Consider the following 24,526-nt stretch of genomic DNA (forward strand, 5'->3'; position numbering starts at 1 on the left):
ACATGAAAGCTATAAAATGAGAAATGTGTTACATACTTTCATCAGACCTTTGAACAAGATAAACATTGCATTTCAAAATGGAAAAATTTGGGGCCATGGCAAGACATGGACTAAAAGAAAACAATATTTTTTTAAAGTGCTTCCTACATTACCTAGGCACCATGCATATAATACTCTCAAGTTTTTCTCCTTTATTGAACTATATAGTTTTATTCACTTTTACATGTCATTCCTAGAAAAACACTGACCTTAGTGATTGCAATCTATGAACAAGGAACTCTTTCTATTTAATTTTATTTCAAAGAAATTTGGGTTTTTATTATGTGGAGTGTACAAGGGTCTGGGTTTTACGCTAAGTATTTTTTGTATTTCTGAATATAGCTCATCTGGTTGTTTTTCAATGTCCGTGAGAATAAGTCTGAATGTACTTTTATCTTAAAATGTCTGTTAAACATCTTAGTCCTCTACATTTAAATTCAGTTCTACTTTAACTGTTAGAATGAGAGCAAAATTATACTATATTCCTGGGCAAAATACTTTAAATAGCTCACGTGGGGCAAGTGAAATCATGTCATCAGATAAAAATCTGGTAAGGTCACCAAATTCCTGTCTTGGAGCACATGACTTCAACACCCCACAAAGAGAATCATGACAACTGGTCATATAGCTCAGAGACAAGAGTTCTCCATGCTAATGAGGTATCTAAATAAGCCCTGAAGGCTCAGCCAATAAGCTTCCCTGTAGAGGAGTGGTTTTGAAGTGGTACTGACATTGAAGATCCATGTCGGCAATTGGTTCTTGTTCATTCAATAAAGATGCCAGCAGCCAATGCCTGGGTAGAAAGAAAGAGGAAGGACTTCCAGGTTCCCTTAGGCTAGGAGAGAGAAGGAGGAGAATCAACAGACTCAAAGATGCAGGGGAGAGCCTCCCAAATACAGGAGGAACAGAAAAGCAGCCCACAGAAAGACACCCTGAAAGCATCTTAGGCAGCAAGACCAGTGGGACTTCATAGAAGATAAGTGCACAACAAACAGGAGGAGAGATTTAAAAGGTGTGGAGCTAGGGATAAAGGTAAGGGCACACTAGCCTCAGAAGGTTTAGATGAGCACAGCCTGAGATCCAGTAAGGCAGGATAAAAATGAGATAATGTGAGCATTTCATTCCCCTCTTCTAAGAAGGACTGAAACATCCATACTTTTGTGGTCCTTCTTCTTGAGCTTCATATGGTCTGTGAATTCTATTATGGGTATTCTGAACTTTTTGCCTAATATCCACTTATCAGAGAACATACCATATGTGTTCTTTTGTGACTGGGTTACCTCACTCAGGATGATACTTTCTAGTTCCATCTATTTACCTGTGAATTTCTTGAAGTCATTGATTTTAATAGCTGAGTAGTATTCCATTGTGTAAATGTACCACATTTTCTATATCCATTCATCTGTTGAGGGAAATCTAAGCTATTTCCAGCTTTTGACTTTTATAAATTAGGCTGCTATGAACATAGTGGAACATGTGTCCTTGTTATATGTTGGAGAATCTTTGAGGTATATGCCCAGGAGTGGTATAGCTAGGACCTCCAGTAGCACTATGCACAATTTTCTGAGATACTGCCAGATTGATTTCCAGAGTGGTTGTACCAGCCTACAATCCCACCAGCAATGGAAGAGTGTTCCTATTTATGCACATCCTTGCCAGCATCTCCTGTCACATAAGTTTTTGATCTTAGACATTCTGACTGATAACCAAAGAGTACACATGGAGGGACCAGTGTCTCCAGCTGTGTGTGTAGCAGAGGATGGCTTTATCTAGCATCAATGGGAGGAGAGACCACTGATCTTTTGAAGGCTTTATGCCCCAGTATAAGGGAATTACCTATGAGGTGGGAGTGGGCTGAAGAACACTCTCATAAAAGCAGAGGTAGTTGGGATGGGACAGGGTGTTTGCAGACGGGAAATCTGGAATAGGAATAACAAGAGGATTCTTCAGCATGCAATAAGGACACATGCTCCACTATGTTCATAGCAGCCCTATTTGTCGTAGCCAGAAGCTGGAAAGAACCTAGATATCCTTCAACGGAGGAATGGATACAAAAATGTGGTATATTTACACAATGGAGTACTATTCAGCCATTAGAAACAATGAATTCATGAAATTCTTAGACAAATGGATGGGACTGGAGAACATCATACTAAGTGAGGTAACCCAGTCTCAAAAGATCAATCATGGTATGTACTCACTGATAAGTAGATATTAGCCTAGAAACTTTGAATACCCAGGTCATAATCCACAAATTAAATGATGTCCAAAAAGAATGGAGGAGTGGTCCCTGGTTCTGGAAAGACTCAGTGCAAGAGAGTATAGGGGAATTCCAGAACAGGGAAGTGGGAAGGGGTGGATGGAAGAATAGGGGGACGGAAGAGGGCTTGTGGGACTTGCGGGGAGTGGGGACCCAGAAAAGGGGAAATCATTTGCAATGTAAATAAAAAAATAAAATAAAATAAATAAAAACATAAAAAAGAAATATAAATAAATAAAATATCTGATTAAAATGAGATTGTGTGTGTGTGTGTGTTTTCCATGGATCTGAGAAAGCTCGTGGGCAGGTTTGCACTTGTGACTTGCTTGGAGCTCAAAGTGGGTGTAGCCAAACTACCTGCTACATTTTTCTTCCTGTACATTTCTTCCTGTAAAAGGAATTTAATCTCTGGCCAACCCTGAGTAAGTCCTATGAATTTTTTTTCCACCATGCATAAACAGTTTAGACAAAGCGAGGCCTATCTTCTTCCTCAAAGACCACCTTCACTCCCCCACACCCCACCATACACACATAGTCATCTTAAGCCCTCAAGCCCTCAGATCCTCAGATCCCATTTTCAACTCTTCAAAGGTTCCCAGCAGAATCTGCTGGGTTCTCAGGGGTTGCAGAACTACAGCCTCTATCATAGCTTGTACCTTTTCTCACCCAGAGAATCATGGGCCAGGAGCTCTATCTTAGGTTACCTTTCTTTCAGCTCTCCTGAACAACCTGTCCACTTCACAGGAACTCAGCATGCCAAAGGGGGGAAAGGAATGTAGCCTAGCACCTTTGTGTTTCACTCCCATAGAAGCATCCTGACACCCCACTGGTGAGAGAAACACAGAATGCCAGGCTCTTATACCAGTTTCTGCTAACGTCTTTTGTTCCATAGTCAAATATCATGAGATAGACCCCACTGTTCACATTTCTCACAGAATTCTTCTACGTCAAGCTTGGACTAGAAGAGTCCATTATGTTCAACTTACAGTATGCTAAGTTTTATGAAGTACTAAACCCTTCTAGAGTCCAATCAACAGATACATAAAAAACAAATCTACAGTGAGAGAGATAATACCTTACACCTGTTAGTTATCAAAATGAAAGAAGATTCAGAGGGAGGGCTCAGGAAGAAACTTTAGTACTATCCCTGAGACCCATAGTGAAAGTAGAGAACCCACTCTTACAGGTTCTTTATGTGAGATGTGTTACAGAACCATGGCACATATGCACACACACACACACACACACACACACACACACACACAGACACACGGCACACTAAAATAAATGTATATATTGCTGAAGATAAGAAATTATAAGTATTTTAAAATATACAAGGGGATAGTTATTTTATGCAGTTTGTATGAATATGGTAGTACAATTCGAAAAATAATAAAGGTATTTTAAAAATTTAATTGTTAATGGTACAAGTAATATATGTTCCTACAATGCAATGCTCATAAGTGCTAAGAGGAAAATTCATAGCTTTGAGTGCCTCCAAAAAGAAATTCGAAAGAGCATACACTAGAAGATTAACAGAACAACTGAAAGCCCTGGAACAAAAAGAAGCTATTCACCCAGGAGGAGGAGAAGACAAGAAATCATCAAACTCAGGGCTGAAATCAATCAAGTAGAAACCAAGAGAACCATACAAAGATTCAACAAAACCAGGAGCTGATTCTTTGAAAAAAATCAACAAGATAGATAAACCCTGAGCCAGACTAACCAAAGGGCACAGAGAAAGTATCCAAATTAACAAACTTAGAAATGAAAAGGGAGATATTACAACAGAAACTGAGGAAATTAAAAAATCATCAGATCCTACTACAAAAGCCTGTACTCAACACAACTGGAGAATCTGGAGGAAATGGACAATTTCTTAGACAGATACCAAATACCAAAATCAGACCAGGATCAAATAGATCATCTAAACAGACCCATAACCCCTAAAGAAATAGAAGGAATCATAGATAGCCTTCCGACCAAAAAAAGCACAGGACCAGATGGTTTCAGTGAAGAATTCTATCAGACCTTCAAAAAAGACTCAACACCAATACTCTTCAAACTATTCCACCAAATAGAAACAGAAGGAACACTACCCAACTCCTTCTTTGAAGCCACTATTACGCTGATACCAAAACCACACAAAGATCCAACTAAGAAAGAGAATTTCAGGCCAATTTCCCTTATGAATATCGATGCAAAAATACTAAATAAAATTCTTGCCCACCGAATCCAAGAACACATCAAAACGATCATCCACCATGATCAAATAGGCTTCTTCCCAGGGATGCAATATAAGGAAATCCATCAATGCAATCCACCACATAAAGAAACTCAAAGGAAAAAAAAAAACATGATCATTTCATTAGATGCTGAAAAAGCATTTGACAAAATTCAGCATCCTTTCATGTTAAAAGTCTTGGAAAGGACAGGAATTCCAAGCCAATATCTAAACATAGTAAAAGCAATATACAGCAAACCGGTAGCCAACATCAAACTAAATGGAGAGACACTTGAAGTGATCTGATTAAAATCAGGGACTAGACAAGGCTGCCCCCTCTCTCCATATCTTTTCAATATAGTTCTTAAAGTCCTAGCTAGAGGAATTAGACAACATAAGGAGGTCAAAGGGACACAAATTGGAAAGGAAGAAGTCAAACTATCACTATTTGCAGATGATATGATAGTATACTTAAGTGACCCAAGAACCTCTACTAGAGAACTCCTACAGCTGATAAACAACTTCAACAATGTGGCTGGCTAGCAGATCAATGGAATAAAATTGAAGACCCAGAAATGAACCCACACTCCTATGGTCATTTGATCTTCAACAAAGGAGCTGAAAACATCCCTTGGAAAAAAGATAGTCTTTTCACCAAATGGTGCTGGTTCAATTAGAGGTCAGCATACAGAAGAATGAGAATCGATCCATTCTTATCTCCTTTTACTAAGCTCAACTCCAAATGGATCAAGGACCTCCACATAAAACCTGACACACTGAAACTAATAGAAAAGAAACTGGGGAAGACCCTTGAGGACATGGGCACAGGGGAAAGGTTCATGAATAGAACACCAATAGCTTATGCTCTAAGATTAAGAATTGACAAATGGGACCTCATAAAACTACGAAGTTTCTGTAAGGCAAAAGACACTGTCAAAAGGACAAAACCTCAACCTACAGATTGGGAAAGGATCTTCACCAACCCTAAATCTGACAGAGGGCTAATATCTAATATATACAAAGAACTCAAGAAGGTAGAACCCAGAGAACCAATTAACCCCATTAAAAAGTGGGATACCAAGCTAAACAAAGAATTTTAATGTGAAGAACTTCTGAGGCCTGAGAAACACCTTAAGAAATGTTCAACATCATTAATCATTAGGGAAATGCAAATCAAAACAAAACTGAGATTTCACCTCACACCTGTCAGAATGGCTAAGGTCAAAATCTCAGGAGACAGCAGGTGCTGGGGAGGATGTGGAGAAAGAGGAACACTCCTCCAATGCTGGTGGGATTGTAAGATGGTGCAACCATTTTGGAAATCAGTCTGGAGGTTCCTCAGAAAACTGGGCATGGCACTTCTGGGGGACCCTGCTATACCACTCTTGGGCATATACCCAGAGGATTCCCCAGCATGTAATCAGGAAACATGCTGCACTATGTTCATAGCAGCCCTATTTGTAGTAGCCAGAAGCTGGAAAGAACCCAGGTGTCCCTCAATGGAGGAATGGATACAAAAACTGTGGGATATTTATACAATGGAGTACTATTCAGCCATTAGAAACAATGAATTCATGAAATTCGTAGACAAATGGATGGAGTTGGAGAACATCATACTAAGTGAGGTAACCCAGTCTCAAAAGATTAATCATGGTAAAAGATTAATCCACTGATAAGTGGATATTAACCTAGAAACTTGGAATACCCAAAAAATAACCCACATATTAAATGATGTCTAAAAAGAATGCAGGAGTGGCCCCTGGTTCTGGAAAGACTCAGTGCAACAGTATAGGGGAATATCAGAACAGGGAAGTGGGAAGGAGTAGATGGAGGAACAGGGGGGAGGGCTTATCGGACTTGCGCGGAGTGGGGACCCAGAAAAGGGAAAATCATTTGAAATGTAAATAAAGAATACATCGAATTAAAAAAAAAAGATTTAGGCAACCATTCTGGAAGGCTCAAAAATTCCCACATCTACAATTCCATATAATCCAATGTGATCTTCTGAGCAAGTACACACACTCAAGTATACACACACACACACACACAAACACACACACACATGATATATCTGTAAAATGTTCATAATTTATTCTTCATGTCGGGTATATGCCTCCTTCTTTTCTGGAGATTTTCTCAAATACAATAATTGCTAAGTATTTGCTCAGTACTTTTGTAAAGATAGAGTTGCTAAATTAACATAAGCTATTTATCTTCCATGAAACGTCTGGATTTCTACTTAGCCTGAAAGCAGATAAAATTTCTCAATATTTCTATAGCAGCTGACCTTTCTAGGAGACATTTTGTACTTATGTAATTAGTACAGCATTCAAATTAGCCTTTGATAGTGTTTAACTCAATAAATTAATGATGCTTTAACACTAATATCAACTATCCTCATTAGAGAGACAGGATAATCTAGTTAAGGGCACAGGAAATGCCTGAGGTTAAGTTCCATCTCTACAACAGAAAGCCATACAAAGTTAGACAGCTCTCTGAGACACATAAAATAGTCTTTATGCATGACACCTTCTGAATCATGATATTCAACATTATGAAATAACACACAAGGTAGGTGATAAGCAGTAGGCGCTTAGTAAATGGCAGCTATTATATGGCAAGGTAACTTAAATACCATCAAGTAGATGCGCATAACTGTTTACAATATTGAGGATAAAGAATCTGTTTTAGACCACACCAGTAAGATTGATAGGAAGAGTTCTTCCTTGATTCTGTCAACTGCCCAAAATATTTATTTTCCTTTAGTACTTTTTTTCCATCATATGTGTCTCAGAAGAATAATATGTCACTGCAGTAGTAATAAGTTGTTTAATTACTAGGTAAACTAATTATAAATATATACTTAATTAAAAATATACGAATTGTAATTGATGCATCTTATTTATCTTGATATATAAACTAGCTTCTTGATGTACTTCCTAGTCCTTACCAACAAATTCCAATAAAGAAAAATTAATTTAGCCATGCTGGATGCAATGTCTACTATATGAGGTTTTGCAACATAGATGTGACAGTTATCTCTTCAAACTCATGAGAACAGTTCACTCCATTGGATGAGTAGAGGAAAATTTTTCCCAGGAGGAAAAGAGCAGTCAGGGGAAAGGAAAATAGAAACATGAACTGGATGTCTTAGGTGGGCTTTATTTCATCATACAGCTTGCATTCCATCATCCAGAGATGTGATTTCAGAAACTAATATAGAAGATATAGAGGAGGGACCCTTACTGGCTTGTTTCCCCACAAATTGGTTAGCCTTCTTTTTTATACCATCCAGCACTGTCTACCCAGACAATTAATGTCTATCATTAATCAAGAAAAAAATGGCTCCAGAGACTTGTCCACAAATAGGTCTAGTGGGATAAATCTTGTAATTGAACATCTCTTCTCAAATGACACTAGGGTGGATCAAACTGACATAAAACTAGACAGCACACTTGGGAAGAATATTACAGGGCTAAGCTTGAAACATAGCATAGCAGAAAAACTCTCTCTTCAGTTTGGGTTATATAAAGAGTGAGACAAGAAATGAGGAGAAAAAAGGCCAGATATACAAGCATAAAATTGATCCCTTAAGAACTTTGAACTTCATATGTGATAAGAAGAAAATGATGTTTTTAGAGATGTGGACAGTATGAGCTTGCTCTTTATTCGGGCCTTTCACCAACAAGCTTGGTCTGGATTTAAGTGCAAACAGGACAGAGTAAGAGATGTTGAAATCTCCTGCTGTGTTAGCGATACAGGAATGGAAGGGTAGACAGTCTCAAGGTGTTTGCACCTCAGATAAAGACGATTTTAGCCATATTTTTCTTTTGGATTTTTATACACATTTGTATATTGGAAAACCGATATATAATTTTTTTGCTTCAAAATATTATTCTGTCAATTTTATTACTTACAAATGTCAAAATAATATAATATCAAAATAGTATAAAGCTAAAATGCATGGAAATGTTTATAGTGATACTAAATCATCTTTTTATGAAGAATACCAAGAGATAATACTTTCATTAAATTCATAAAAGCAAATGTAAAAGATTTAAAGCATGAAAAATTCAAAACTATTATTTGCTTATTTGGAAGTATACTCATTTTAGAAAGAATAATCTCTTACACTCTCAAAACTTACATACTGTAATGCTATACTTAGATATTTTATTACATAAGATATATCCCAAAGAGCTTTCCTAGACCATTAATAATAAGAAGTGCCAGCTCAGGGAATTCTCTAAGATTCATCCATTTTGCTTTTGCATCAGGTTAATAGCTTCAATTCTTATAAGGGCTCATATTTTTCTGACAGACAAGAAGAAGAAACTAGGGACAGAAAAAAATATTGATGGGATGATAAAAGCTTTTAGCTTCCTTTTACTTTACAATGTCCTTTCTATTTCTGCATTGCTTTTCCTCTGTAGGGGATTGGAGCATGAAACAATGCCAGATTGAATAAGACACTCCAAGTGCTTTGCTGAAGGGACAATGCTGTATAAAATGAAAATCTATATCACAAAAGTAAAAAATGTTGGCTGTTTTCCATCAGTCATGCATGGTTTGCTCCTTCAACATAAAATATAAATGTCACGATCTACATTAATGATCACCTTAAATTTTTATATTTTCAGTAGAAAATATTCTGGCCATTAGAGGATATTATGCATATTTTATATAATAATTGTAATGTATTTTTAAACTATTTTAAACAAAACAGTATGTAGTTATTAAATTAAATTGAAAAGAAATACATTTTTCTCCATTATCCCTTACTATTAATAGATTAATTCTGACTTAGCTCAATATCCACCTACTTGTATTTAAAGGTATACTATTTATCTAATATCTATCATCTACCTGTCTAAATATAGATTCCTTTATCTGTGTGCATCTATTTTTAAATAAACAAGCTTTAACTTCTAAGTGGAGGTTGTATTCCACTTAGGAATTTTCTTCAAATTGTTATTACACATTTCTGTGTTCTTTTATGGTTTATTTAAAAGCCTAGCTTCAAATTTCATGAGGATAAGAAATTGTCCCTTCAAAAACATGTTGTAGACTAAGATTGCTGGACTTTTGAGGTATGAAGTTGGGTTCATTATGCCATGGCGCTAATAAAATGAAAGATACATGGAATCATTTATGCTAGCTGTTGAGCAACTAACTAGCTGTGCTGAGCTGTGAGAGATCATCACAAATTGAGTATCTAACAGGATTATATGAAAGCAGTCATAATTGAAACAGGAAGAATGAACAGTAGTATTTATGCAGATGTTATTCCATCCCAATCTTGTAGCACAAAATATGGGTGGCTAGGTTGGAATTCAAAGATAAGTACCGATGCTAAGAAAAGAGGCAACATATTGGTGTGCATGTTAAAGATATTTATGCTGTTTGATCTGGCTGTATGGGTTAACTGTGCCTCCCAAGTTACTGCTAATCAAAGAAACAAGAAGGGGGAACTGGAGAATGATTCTGGATTGGCCAGAAAACATTTTTTCAGGATGTTGAGTAAGGTGGTCAGTGACTCAAAGGGTGCCTTTGAAATAACATTTCCTTCCCATACTGTAATGTTTTGGCTACAGGAAGAACAAGTTAAAAACTTTCCCCAGTTCATTCTCGCACTCTCTTGGTAGAAGCCTACCTGCTGGTGGTATCTGATGAATCATCACAGGGGCATCTTCCCATGATTATGCAAAGTTCTGAACTGAGTGAGTTTATGTGCAGCAGGAAGCTAAGCTCTCTTTTTGCTGAAGATAATGATGCTCACTGTGCTGTTGTTACAGGGTAATGGTGCTAGTGATTGCAGCAGTGATCTAATAGTTGCAGAGGTAGTAATCATTATTATATTTAACACAGTTGTCTTATGTGTTCTGTGCTTCAGGCTGAACACATTGCATGGATTTTCCCACATCAGCCTTTCCAGAGCACAGGTGTGTTATAATTTTTACTTGACTATGAAGCAGAAGCCTATCTGTATTGGATGATCATTAAAATAGTTATGTGATATGTTTATTAGCATGCCATTAAGAATATTTTATGCATATATTTTACAACTCAAGGGAACTATATCAGGAATAGAAAATAGAAAAAAAAAGTACAGAACAGTATTATTCCCAAGGCAAGCCTAATATGAAATTTTGTCTTCAAGATTAAGCATAATCTGAAATTGCCAATTGTTATGGAAATGATTAACCACCTATGCTATGGATAAATGGTCACACTGCTTCACTTTTAAGATGTTAAACTGATCTAAATCTAACTTGAATGCAATTGCAATGTATAACATTGAACTTGATTTTGGAATGAATCTTTCTCTCTCTTCTCTCTCTCTCTCTCTCTCTCTCTCTCTCTCTCTCTCTCTCTGTGTGTGTGTGTGTGTGTGTGTGTGTGTGTAGAAGAGAGAGAAAAAAGAGAGAGATGAGTTTGTTCTGTTTGTTTCTTTTCTCCTGTCTGATATGTTTGAAATTTTCTCTTATTTTATTTTACAATTATCCCTCAGACGTTTATGTTTTTTAGCAAGAGACAGGAAGGGGATGAATAGAGAAAGGCAGACAGAGAGAAAGAGAGAGACAGACAGAGAGAGAGAAAGAGAAAGAGAGAGAGAAAAAGAGAGTAGAGAATTAGAGGAGTAGAGTCCAGCCATGAGCACATGGAGAGACTGGGGGAAGGGACGAGAGTAAGTGCATAGTTTTTAAATGTACTTTTACCAAATATTATTTTAGTTCTGTCAGTGATCTAATTTTACATTTCTGTGTAATATACAAGATACAAAACCACATAAGACACAGTGTGTCCATGAAACCAAAAGTTAACAGAGGAGTATGGATAAATAACAACAATATTGTACAAAATATGATAATTAGATAAATGGGTAAAAAAAAGAAATATTGCACTGACATTTTGGATAGAGTATATGCTTACATTTTTGCTGCCTTCTCCTCTTTTACCCATGATGTCTACTAATAAATTAAAAGTGTTGGTCACATATAGATTTTGAAGAAACAGGAAAGAAATCATCTGCTTGGATAAAATACTAACTCAAATTTACCTCCACAAGATCTTTGCTGCACTCTCATGCATCAGAAGGATGCCCATGAGTGTTGCTAGTCCTTTTACTTGAATGACTGAAAACTATCCTGCTTGTGTTAGGTGATCTACATTCTCCTAGCTAATCAGTACTGCAATCTTACAAAATGTAATGATTTCAAATACAAAACAAAAGAAACAACTGTTTTACACATGATTCAATGATCACACATCCATCCTTATCTCCTTGTACTACGCTCAACTCCAAATGGATCAAGGACCTCCATTTAAAGCCAGACACTCTGAAGCTAATAGAAAAGAAACTGGGGAAGACCCTTGAGGACATGGGCACAGGGGAAAAGTTCCTGAACAGAACACCAAAAGCATATGCTCTAAGATCAAGAATTGACAAATGGGACCTCATAAAATTACAAAGTTTCTATAAGGCAAAGGACACCATCAAAAAGACAAATCGGCAACTAACAAATTTGGAAAAGATCTTCACCAACCCTACATCAGGTAGAGGGCTAATATCCAATATATACAAAGAACTCAAGAAGTTAGACCCCAGAAAGCCAAATAACCCTATTAAAAAATGTTGTACAGAGCTAAACAAAGAATTTTCACCTGAAGAACTTAGGATGACTGAGAAGCATCTTAAAAAATGCTCAACTTCATTAGTCATTAGAGAAATGCAAATCAAAACAACCCTGAGATTTCACCTTACACCAGTCAGAATGACTAAGATTAAAAATTCAGGAGACAGCAGGTGTTGATGAGGATGTGGAGAAAGAGGAACACTCCTCCACTGCTGGTGGGGTTGCAAATTGGTACAACCACTCTGGAAATCTGTCTGGCAGTTCCTCAGAAAACTGGGCACGTCACTTTCAGAGGATCCTTCTATACCACTCCTGGGCATATACTCAGAGGATTCCCCAGCATGTAATAAGGATACATGTTCCACTATGTTCATAGCAGCCCTATTTATAATAGCCAGAACCTGGAAAGAACCCAGGTATCCCTCAACCGAAGAGTGGATGCAAAAAATGTGGTATATTTACACAATGGAGTACTATTCAGCCATTAGAAACAATGAATTCATGAAATTCTTGGACAAATGGATGGAGCTGGAGAACATCATACTAAGTGAGGTAATCCAGTCTCAAAAGATTAATCATGGTATTCACTCAGTAATAACTGGATATTAGCCTAAAAAATTGGAATACCCAAAACATAATCTATACATTAAATGATGTACAAGAAGAATGGAGGGATGGCCCCTGGTTCTGGAAAGACTCAGTGTAGCATGTAGGGCAAAACCAGGACAGGGCAGTGGGAAGAGGTGGATGGGAGAACAGGGGGAGGGAAGAGGACTTATGGGACTTTTGGGGAGTGGGGGAAAAAAGTGGAAATCATTTGAAATGTAAATAAAAAAATTATCAAATAAAAAATAAAAATAAAAATAAAAAATAAAAGAACAGTACTCAAGATATGACTATTTTGCACCAATTTTAAAATTTCACAATGTATATTTTTATATACCAGACAGCTATGTATTTCAAATGCTATTGACATATTGATTTTTAAATGATAAAATGTAAAAACATAAGAACTATAACCATCAAATACAGTTATACAAACAGGGGATTTAAATAACTCTCTCACTTGTTATTTATAGCGAACAATGAAGAGGTGTGCTGGCAGTGCATGTTAGTAATTATGATTTTTAAAGGGTTCTAGGAGTCAATTTATGGAAATAACTCCAAAAGTGTTTTTTTTTCTTTTTTTGTGAGTGTTTTTGGTTGTTGTTTTTTTCGAGACAGGGTTTCTCTGTGTAGCCCTGGCTTGTTCTGGAACTCACTCTGTAGACCAGGCTAGCCTCGAACTCAGAAATCCATCGGCCTCTGCCTCCCAAGTGCTGGGATTAAAGGCGTGTGCCACTAATGCCCGGCTAAAATTGTTTTTCAATCTACATACTGCAACCTTTAGTGTACTATGAAGTTGAATAGTCATTATGAATGACACATATATATTGGCATATATATATAAAGGAAAAAAGATTAATATAGAAGTATATTTTTGCAGTGAGGGGTATGTATGTGTATTATAGGTCTTTCTGTATCTCTGTCTATTTCTGCATCTGTTTTGCTCTATCACTTTCATATATATTTCAATTGGATGAACATGTAAAACATAATAATCAATATGATGTAGGGCTTAAAATTATTGAAAAATTTCTATAGCATATCTCAAATTAAAGATAAATTTATTAATCAAAGTTAGGGCTTATATTTTTTTCAGGGATAAGAAAACTTAAGAAGATCATGTTAGATCAATACAGGGAAAACTGATAAACATTAAAATACAGGTAATCACTTATGACAGTAATTTAAAATTTCCAAGACTTTTGTCTTCCAGATTTTTAAACAGGACCACATCCTAATGGTATTTCACATGATTGCCACCTCACAAAGCAACTTTTTCATCAAAGTTAGCATGATATTTTTTCATACTAAGTAAAGTAATTAGTTCATATTTATTTAAGTAAGATATACTTATTACATTTTATGAGACCAATCAGGAGTACAAACATGAATGTATGAATATTTATATATATATATATATATATATGCATACACACGTGATTCCTTATCAAATATATGCAATGCTGATCTTCACTATCTAATCTTAAAACCATTATTCATGGATGCTCATAAATGTAGAAAATATAATTACTACTCAAATGGGGGGCAAATGTTTCTAAAGTTCTTCAAAGATCATCCATCACTTTATTATAAAGTATTGAGCAACCATTAGATTTTCATCACAAGTATATTTTGAATTTTTGTTTTCTAAATTATCAATACTTTAGAAAAACATTGTTCATTAAATTTTAATTTATTATTCTGAATTAAAATAGTGACTTAAGTTGAATTGATGGAACAATTTTCCTTATGTAGCTTTGGGTCTGACTTAGTGTTTGTATCTTTGTTTTTGATTTTTCTCACGTTTAATAAAATGCATTTATTATTTAGTTTTTCAATTTTTTAATTTGTTCATCATGATTCTATATTAAAGTGAATAAAGTTGAACAGTAAGGATACTTTTATACTAAATTTTTAGCTCTTAAGGTTATAGTTTAAGAACTTGTTGGATATTGGAAGCATTCTCTTAGATAGTGTTTAGTTTCTCTAACAATTATAAATATATTACAAAGATCTAAGAGAACAGATGACTCAACATATACCATTTTATTCATTACTCATAGTAAAAACATGAAATACATGCTTTTACTCATCACATTTCAGTAGAAAAAATTGGATTTCAGAATTTAAACAACCTAAAGTGCTCTGTGAATTATGTATCATTCTTAGATAAATGATCTGACATATTTTAGAACCTTGATTATTAAGATGTTTCTACTCTAACCACAGAACATATTAGAATCTAAGGAACTGAGACTAACTTAGAACATTTAGGATGTATAATAGAATTAACTAAGAAATAGACTTTTCAAAGAGAATCAAGATAGTGAAAGCAAGATGGATAAATAGATAAAATTTATTTCCTCTTTTCCCTATGTGGTGCTATACTTTTGTTTGTAGTTCAGTGAGTGGTACTTACTACATGGTCAGACAGAATGAAAATTCAGTCTTGGGAAACAACCATAATATGGATCTGCTATTGCTTCAGAGCACATTAAACCATCTATGTCTAAAAAATTACTGAAGCTCTTGTCAGTGACAGCAAGGCACAAATGAAAGCTACCTATGCACATAACATAATACACCTGAATGGGATGGCAAGTAGAAAAACGCATCAGGTAAAGAGTCATAATCAACAGCTATTTTAGGAAAAGACGCCTTGGCTTGCAAACTTCAAACATGTATGTCAAAAATCACTCAATGATAAATTTGGGATGCATTCATTTACATGTAAATCACTGAGCAGAGACATTAATGTTCAAACTTCTCATTTATATATCTTTAAAATACAAATAAAAGTAGTTAAGTCTATATTGTGAGTTATGCTGGACTTAAAAGTTTCTGTCCTCTCCTTGCTATATCTTCATCATTGTCTTTATGACAGAGGTTTTTACGTGCAGTAACCCTTACCTTATTGGTATTCACTGCAGTGATCACCCACACACATTGTGCATTGCTGTCATACTGGAATGGAAAATTGGGAGATGTGAAGGTGCCACTTGGTCCTTGAAGATTAGAGCCGCATGTCTTCACTGAAAGAGAAATCGAAATTTCAAACATAGGTATATACCCTGTGTAATTTAACAGCTATCAAATATCTTTCAGTGTATGTTAAGATCAAAATTACATATATATGGCTGCATTAAATTAGATATTATAATACTCTAATATTTTATATTGAAATTAGAGCACTTGTATTCTAAAATTTGAAAACACAATAACTTGAACATGAGTACAAACAAGTTGTAAATAAAAATATATAATATATTGAAATATGCCAAACTACAGGAGTTGCAGTGTTTTACATGCCAATAATCTCAACCCTGATACTTAAAATCCTGTGAAGTATTGTGAGAATAATTGTGAGGTATGATGAATGTCTTCTGTGTCTAAATTTCGCTGTTAGACAGAAGCATGTTTACCTGATACTATTTGAATACAAATTCACAAAGAGAAAGAAACAAAACCTTGGATTGATCGAGCAATTTCAAAAGAAATTCTTTGCTACTTAATAAGTATCCAAGAACGCCTAATAAATTGAGAGATATCAATATTAAATTGACTCATTTTCTTCCTGTGAATAGGGCCAGTAAGACAAAAGAAGAGCTGTGCAAGTAATTTTAATGGATTGACACAGAAAGTGGTAATATTTCCCTAATTTTCTACACCTTTCTTCTTAATAAAAGTGCTAGTCAAACTACGGTCTCTCTTTATTCTCTTATGTACCACAAATTTCCTAGGTGCTAATAACTGCAAATTGGATTTCTTTGCCTTATTTCATTAAAGTCTCGGCATGTTACTCCTTTCTAGACTGTCAAAAGCAATCAACTACATTTTAAAGTAAGCTGCAATTGAGCAAGTATCTTCATATATAGTTATGTTTTAAGAGAGTTATCAGCATTGTCACCTTGAAGATCAAGTTATTATAGTCCTGGATGTTTGCATGAAAAGTCCACAGAGATTCTTCTAGAAAAGAGCCCAGGAACATTTGCACTAACTTATTTCTATGACATAGACGTTCATGTTGAACTTGGTAACCTAAAAATAAGTACAACATCTGTGTCCTTTATGTGCATCTGTAGGCAAAATTTCCCTTAATATACTAGGAATTCTATAAACATTTAATTAGGATTACTGTCATTTAAACATCCTCTAACTTACCATAAACTTCACTTTTGGCTCTAAACATTGGCACAGACCTGGAATGAAATGGAACTTGGATATCCCAATTTATCTAATCTTCAGGCCCAGGATCATTACATCATTTTTCTGACTATATTAGATAATTGCTTATCTATTCTCTAGATGATACCTTTCTCTTCTCTGAAGTGTTCTCTGTGTGTTTTACACTAGTCTTTCTAAAATGTATACTCCACTGTATATGTGTTGGGGGCTTCATATCTGCTGGCGTATGCTGCCTGTTTGGTGGTCCAGAGTTTGAGTGATCTCAGGATCCAGATTAATTGAGACTGCTGGTCCTCCTACAGGGTCACCCTCCTCCTCATGTTCTTTTAGCCTTTCCCTAATTAAACCACAGAGGTCAGCAGCTTCTGTCCATTGGTTGGGTGCAAATATCTGCATATGACACTTGCAGATGTGGTCATTCTAGGTCCCTTTTGGCGAGTACTCCATAGCCTCAGCAATAGTGTCAGGCCTTGGGACCTCCACTTGAGCTGGATCCCAGTTATATGAGGCCCCCAACACACATACAGTAAAGGACAGCCAGGTCTGTGTTTAATCAGAGATGATGTACCTAACCCTCAAGAGACTGGAGGCCCCAGGGAGTTTAGATGTCAGGTGAGGTGGCAGGTGGGGGTGGGGACATCCTCGTGAATACAGGGCACTGGGGAGGAAGTATGGGATGTAGAACAGTCGGAGGGTGGAAAGCGGGGGAATAAAATCTAGAGTATAAAAATAAAATGAATAAAATAAATAAATAAATACATGTTAATATATTATATAGTATATATAATGTATGTACATATTTCATTATCTTACTTGATTGCATGTAAACATATGTGGCTCTTTCTTGCATAATGAGTTAGAACCTACCTAGCATAGAATCTAAATGATGCCTATAGATTTACTTTCCATATTCATGCCCTACTATCTTTGTTATTCATTGTTTGTTTGTGGTTGTATTGGCTCTTGCTCTTTCTGGGGTGTGCCATCTCTAAATTTATCATTAGAACTGGTATTCTCAGTTCTAAAATACTTCTTCTCATGTTGACTTCCACAAATTACAGCCACTTGTTCAAATACTACCTGATAAATCATTACTGTTGAGGGAAGAGATTCACAATTTCTCCGCTTTAGTTAGAGATAGTAAACCCTATAGAATATTGCCTGAACAATGCAATGTGATCATATGTAAGTGACGTGATAGACTGAGTGGCTCTAAAGATGCTGAGAATTGTTAAATTAATCACAACCAGAGATTGTTGTGAGGAATATATTCTGCATAACAACTGTCAAAAAATCATTTTCTTAAATGCATATAAAATTATAATCTTCTAAAGAAAGCCCATGTATCATCTCTGTTATTTGCCTGTGCTATGCATTCCTTAGTATGGGCCCCTTGCTAAAGGAACAATAACACAGAGCCTTTGGCACAGCTTTGAAGCAAATTATAAAATAAAAAGATTTAAAAATATATTATTTGATAAAACACAAATATTTCTCTGATGTAGACTTTAATAAAACTAAAGGAGAAAAGCCAATAGACTAGTGACAGTGAAAATGTGCATTCGATGCACTTGGTCAATGTGCTTTACTTGAATGCTAAAATAGAAAGGAAAGATAGTTTCTAACAATGTCAGCAATGGTAAAAATAAAAATAAATAAATAAACACAAATAAATAAATAAATAAATAAATCATTAATCATCTGAGCTAAGTAGTCAGCTATTAGTAAATGTTACTTTGTTTGATAAAGTTTTTAAAAATGCCATTAAAAGAATAAATATGTGGAAGGTCACAATAAGTGGTATTATTCAACATTGTCTGAGAGGTTTTTTGACAAGGCAATCAATTACAGGAAAAAATGAAAAAAACACTATGATGTTGAATATTCTGAGAATATTATAATCTGTGGTATACTTTTTTGTGTATTTAACTCGAGGAGATTTAACGATATCTATTCTCTGTGTAATAATATGTTGTATTCTGTTGAAAGTTCTGGTCTTCTGTGGAAATCATTTATCTTGTGTGTGTAGCAAGACCTTTTGGCTACTGTTCTAGAGGTATGTCTCAGGGTTGTGTTTACTAAAAATTTTAATTTATAATAAGATCTTATGACACCTGAAGTGCTACTGTACAACAGGGTGAGCATTGATAAAACTTACTTTTCTATTTTAAAAGTGTAAAAAAAGGACTGTTTAATGTTTCACCATAGTGAAATATTTGTGAGACATGACACTTCCAGAGGACCCTGCTATACCATTCCTGGGCATATACCCAGAGGATTCTCCGGCATGCAATAAGGACACATGCTCCACTATGTTCGTAGCAGCCTTTTTTATAATAGCCAGAAGCTGGAAAGAACCCAGATGTCCCTCAATGGAGGAATGGATACAGAAAATGTGGTATATTTACACAATGGCATACTATTCAGCAATTAAAAACAATGGATGCATGAAATTCTTAGGCAAATGGCTGGAACTGGAAAATATCATTCTAAGTGAGGTAACTCATTCACAAAAGAACACACATGGTATACAGTCACCGATAAGTAGATATTAGCCAAGAAGCTCTGAATACCCAAGACACAACTCACATATCAAATCATTCCCAAGAAGAAGGTAGGAGAGGGCCCTGGTCCTGGAAAGGTTTGATGCAGCATTGTAGGGGATTACCAGAACAGAGAAGTGGGAGGGGGTTGATTAGGGAATGGGTAGAGGGAAGAGGGCTTATGGGACTTATGGGGGATGGGGAACTGGGAAAGGGAAAATCATATTGAAAGTAAACAAAGAATATTGAAAATAAAAAAGTATTTAATCTGACTTAAATCTGACATGACATCCCCCAATGTGCATGTATCACATGCTACCCTATAAATACATAAATTTGTTTACATGTGTCTGCTAAAATGTTTTTAGTGAAAAGTAATAAATATACTATTTAATATACTTTACAAAGAAATGCACTATTAGTTCAAGAAATACACACACACACACAAACACACACACACACACACACACACACACACACACACCTCCTATCTGAAGATAAATGACTAAGCCTATTTAAGCCCGTGTCTTGAATCACCAAGAAGTGCCTCAGCTCTACAACACCTTAGTGTACATTTTAGTTTCTCTGTCTTCACAAAACCCTAATAAACTGTCATGAGTGAAGCAAAAATTAGGGATAATCTTGAAATACATCTTAGTGATATCTGCATAAGAATGGGAGTCTAGTGCATGTCTACCCTGAAAGGAAGTGCATGGAAAATGAATAATTATGTAAGGAGCCCAGAGCAGAAAATGGAAACCATGAAATAGTGTGCAAAAGAAACAGGATTAAAATCAGCAAGAACCACTGCCTAGGATGAGATAAATTTGATTAAAGCCTGACAAATGAATTTCTCCCAAAGGTGGCAAATACTCATAATTTTTAAAGGTAAAAATAGTAAGTAAATTTATTTTTCTAACGTAATTGTTAGTAGTTTCACTTTATCCTAAAAGTCCTGTTAATATATGCTGCTCTCTGCTTTGATACATAGGACATGTTATGGAATATCTACATCTTTTTAATTTGAGATATAGTGTGTTTATTTACTTATTTAGACATCTATTCAATAAGCATTGTGTATTAAGATGTTAGAATGCTCTTGAATGTTTAACTTTGTTATGCATTGGACTGACCAGCCTTTTCCTTTCCCCACCTCACCAAGTTATTTAAAAGAAAAAAGAAAAAGAGAAAGAAACATAAAACATCTAGGTACAGGTTAATTATACAACCATGAAAATCCTTAAAAGAAAATGCAAAGGCTGCCCTCAGAGGATATATGTGGGAGATTAACTGCAGCCTGGAGAGTCCAATTACAAAGCACTCCCTGTCAACAGGGTAAAAGGTTCACAAAAGGAAGATAACCTGAGAAATAGTACAGGGAGACAAAGGAAACCATCTGATTTTAAATAGCACTTTGAATAAAATGAAAATTGCATTTATTTCCAATGTATGTGCTAATGAAAATGTTAATATTTTATTACAACTGAATATGCATGATTTTATGAATTGCAGAGAACTTGTGTATTTTCCCCCACTGTGGAAACAATTTTTAGAGTATTTTTCAAGCTCTTTTTTTAACATATTAAGGTAGTTTTGCTATCTTGTGTTTGTTTAGTTTATGTTGATATGTAGAATAAATCCTTGGTGACATACAGCATGTCATTCCCCCAAATATGGAAATTCCATTTGGAATATTTTGTGCTTAACAATAAGGATTATGTTTCAAAGTGACATATAACATCTTTATTAAAATTACATTTAAAAAGGGGGTAAAAAAGAAACTTAAGACACAATTTCTGGATGTGGGTTTAATGAAACCATATTATGAGAAATATTTATTATGGAAATACCTATTTCTTTTTTATTAATTATTTTATTTATTTATCCCATCTCCCTCCCCCTGCTTCTATGAGGTTGCTCCATGCTCACCCACCCACTCCTGCTTCACCACCCTAGCATCCTCTTATGCTGGGGCATGGGCAGGACCAAGGAGCTCTCTTTCCATTGATGCCAGATAAGGCTATCCATCCTCTGCTATATAAGAGGCTGGAGCCATGGGTCCCTCCCTGTGTACTCTTTACTTGGTGGTTCAGTCCCTGGGTTGTGGGTTTCGTTGGTTGATGTTATTGTTCTTCCTATGGGATTACAAAACTCTTCAGCCGTTCTCTTCCTCCTCCTTACTCCTCCATTGGGGTCTGTATGCTCAGTCTGGTGGTTTGGCATTTTATTATAACAGACCAAGAGAAAATATATCTGAAAAATCAAAATGAATGGAAAAGGAGAAAAATTTTAAAATGAAACTGCAGTACAGAGAAACCTGGAATCTCAGAACTGGACTCAGGTTTTCTGAATATAGAATGTAAAATTGCACTCCGCTATGACACTCACTCTGAGAAAGACTAGGCGATACAAAGAAATATTCATATACTATAAGAAGATTCAAAACTTTCAGAATTAAAATTTTAGGTAGGAATGTATTTTTTATCTCGACATGGCAACAGATAAATTAGTTTAATTGATACTCAAAATTTTAATTTAGTCAAAATGAAAGGACTATATTAAGCTAATATTGGTACATGCTATACAAGTGTCAAAGTCAAATATTGCATGTTCTGAGAACTATAGAAGATATACCAGATAGCAGGGATGGGTTAAAGTAAAAAAGAGAGAGGTGCATGGTTACCTGCAAGCATTTGTCTCAATATAGGACAACATATTTACTCAAAGTTTTCAGGGGTATCTAAACCTTGGCCAAGCTCAGAAAAGTGTTTTAATTTTTCAGTAGAAATGAAAATATGAATATTTATATAAAACAATTGTCAAACGTTTAAAATCAATTAAAACATGCCCTCCTACAAAAGTCAAACTATGCAGAGGGCGTAATAATAATAATAAACAATTATTTTATAAGGTCCAACCCACATGTTTATTTTGATATGAAAAATAGTAATTTTAATGATATAAACATAAAGATATAAAACAATTTGATATAGTTATAAGACTGATTAACAATCATACTTTCTCTGATTTTCAAAAAGATCTTTTAAATGAATTAGAAAATGACAATTCTAATTTGTTTTTTTCTCAATGATGATTGTAGGAGTAAAATTTTTATTTGGGTAATAGTTTTAGAGACACACAAGGTGCCATTACTATATAAGTTATTCTATAGGTATCCAATTTCACAGAATGCCACTCTCTTACTTAAATATAATTCATCTTTCCAAAGGAAGAAATTATAATTGGTCCATTAACTAAACTCCAACATCTATTTAAATGTGTTAGGTACTGATATCAAAACTGTCCTCTTCTTCTGAAAACACCATATTGCAATTATACATCACAGTTCTTTCATTCTTTCCTTACTAATATTTTATGTTACTATTTTAACAATTGCCATTTTTGTTTTGGATGTACAGTTATAATACAAAAATCAATAACTTTAATAAAATCAATGCTGCAAGAAAGGTGACAATGAGGTTCTGAGCTGGGGCAGCTTGGAGCCAGTCCCCAGGCAAAACAAAATCATGCCCTGGGTTAAAATCATCACCATCGTGGTATAAAACACCTTGCAGCACAATCTCACAGATCCCCCACCCCTGAGACTTAGTGACAAAGAAAATCACTGCAGGGTATTTTAAACTCTGTAGAAGAACATAAGCTTAGTGCTTTCAAATTCAGTAAACAAAACTGCACTGAGCTTTTCAAGATGTCCTGGGATCTTTGTATCTGCGGATCTTCTAGAACAATATAAAATGTGCATGACTGGAAAAAAAATACAATGACTATGGGGCATGGAAGGTTCACTCCTTACAAATGGTTACTAGGCAACACCATCAACCAATGTGAGTTAGTTGAGACAACAATGTGACAAAGTGCTCTTTTTGTGTCTCTCTGGTTCTCAAATCCATGCACTCTCATCTTGTTCTTCTGTAGTTTGCAGAGGCCAGTTTGGAGCAGGGCTTCTCCACACTTTCCCTGATTTGGGTTAGAGATGGTCTGCATTGCTGCGGGAGGTTACACGGTCTTACAGAAGGCTCAGAGCCATCCATCTCTCTACTCATGCATACTCTTCTCACAATTAAGCTTTCCTTTCTAATTGTGACAATGAAATAATGTTCTCTGGGGCAGGAAAATCCATGCTTTATCCCAGGAAGAAGCACTGAGCTTTTGGGAATCTCATTTTTTGTACATACTTTGAACAAATTAAAATGTATACTAATTTCCCTTGCTTTCATTGCTATTATATATTTGAATAAGAAAACTTGGTAAAAATGATGTATGGGGAATAGGGTAATATTATGTTATTGTAGGAAATAGATTAAGAATGTTAGGATTCGAGCTGGGTGTGGTGGCACACACCTGTAATCCCAGCACTTGGAGGCAGAGGCAGGCTGATTTCTGAGTTTGAGGCCAGCCTGGTCTACAGAGTGAGTTCCAGAACAGCCAGGACTACACAGAGAAACCCTGCCTCGAGAAAGCAAGCAAGCAAATAAACAAACAAACAAACAAAAACAAAAAAGAATGTTAGGATTCTGTCTAAGCTCCAACCCACAGATACCTGGCAACAGCCAGATAGTCCTGGCCCACTATAAAGAGGGCTGCTTGCCCCTCCTCTCTTTTATTCTCTTACATTTGCCTCTCTATCTTGTCTCTTGCCCTCTTGCTCTCTCTCTCCCCATTGCATTCCTCTTTCTCTCCACATGGTCATGGCCAGCCTCTACTTCTCTTCTTCTCTTCTCTTCTCTTCTCTTCTCTTCTCTTCTCTTCTCTTCTCTTCTCTTCTCTACTCTCCTCTTCTCTCTTCTCTCTCTCTCTCTCTCTCTCTCTCTCTCTCTCTCTCTCTCTCTCTCTCTCTCTCTCTCTCTCTCTCTCTCTGCCTCTACTAACCTCTTAACTCCTCTCCCCATGTCCTGAACAAACTTTTTTAAATGCTGTACCATTGTGTGGCTGGTCCCACAGGAGGAAGGGATGCCTTGACATGGGCCTGCTGAGGTACCCCCTTCTTCCACACCTCACCACACCCCCATAG

The 24,526-nt window shown here is 35.7% G+C and overlaps 1 protein-coding gene across 3 annotated transcripts in view; it reads right to left on the minus strand.

Moving 5' to 3' along the window:
* Csmd3 (CUB and Sushi multiple domains 3) overlaps nucleotides 1-24,526 on the minus strand; it is a 1,209,570-nt gene that overhangs the window by 630,774 nt on the left and 554,270 nt on the right. For all 3 annotated transcript variants that reach the window (XM_052161507.1, XM_052161506.1, XM_052161505.1), the window contains one exon: nucleotides 15,677-15,798. In XM_052161507.1, coding sequence (XP_052017467.1) covers nucleotides 15,677-15,798 — 122 coding nt within the window. The remainder of the gene's footprint in view (nucleotides 1-15,676; nucleotides 15,799-24,526) is intronic.

Source organism: Apodemus sylvaticus, chromosome 17 (assembly GCF_947179515.1).
Source record: "Apodemus sylvaticus chromosome 17, mApoSyl1.1, whole genome shotgun sequence".
Classification (NCBI taxonomy): domain Eukaryota; kingdom Metazoa; phylum Chordata; class Mammalia; order Rodentia; family Muridae; genus Apodemus; species Apodemus sylvaticus.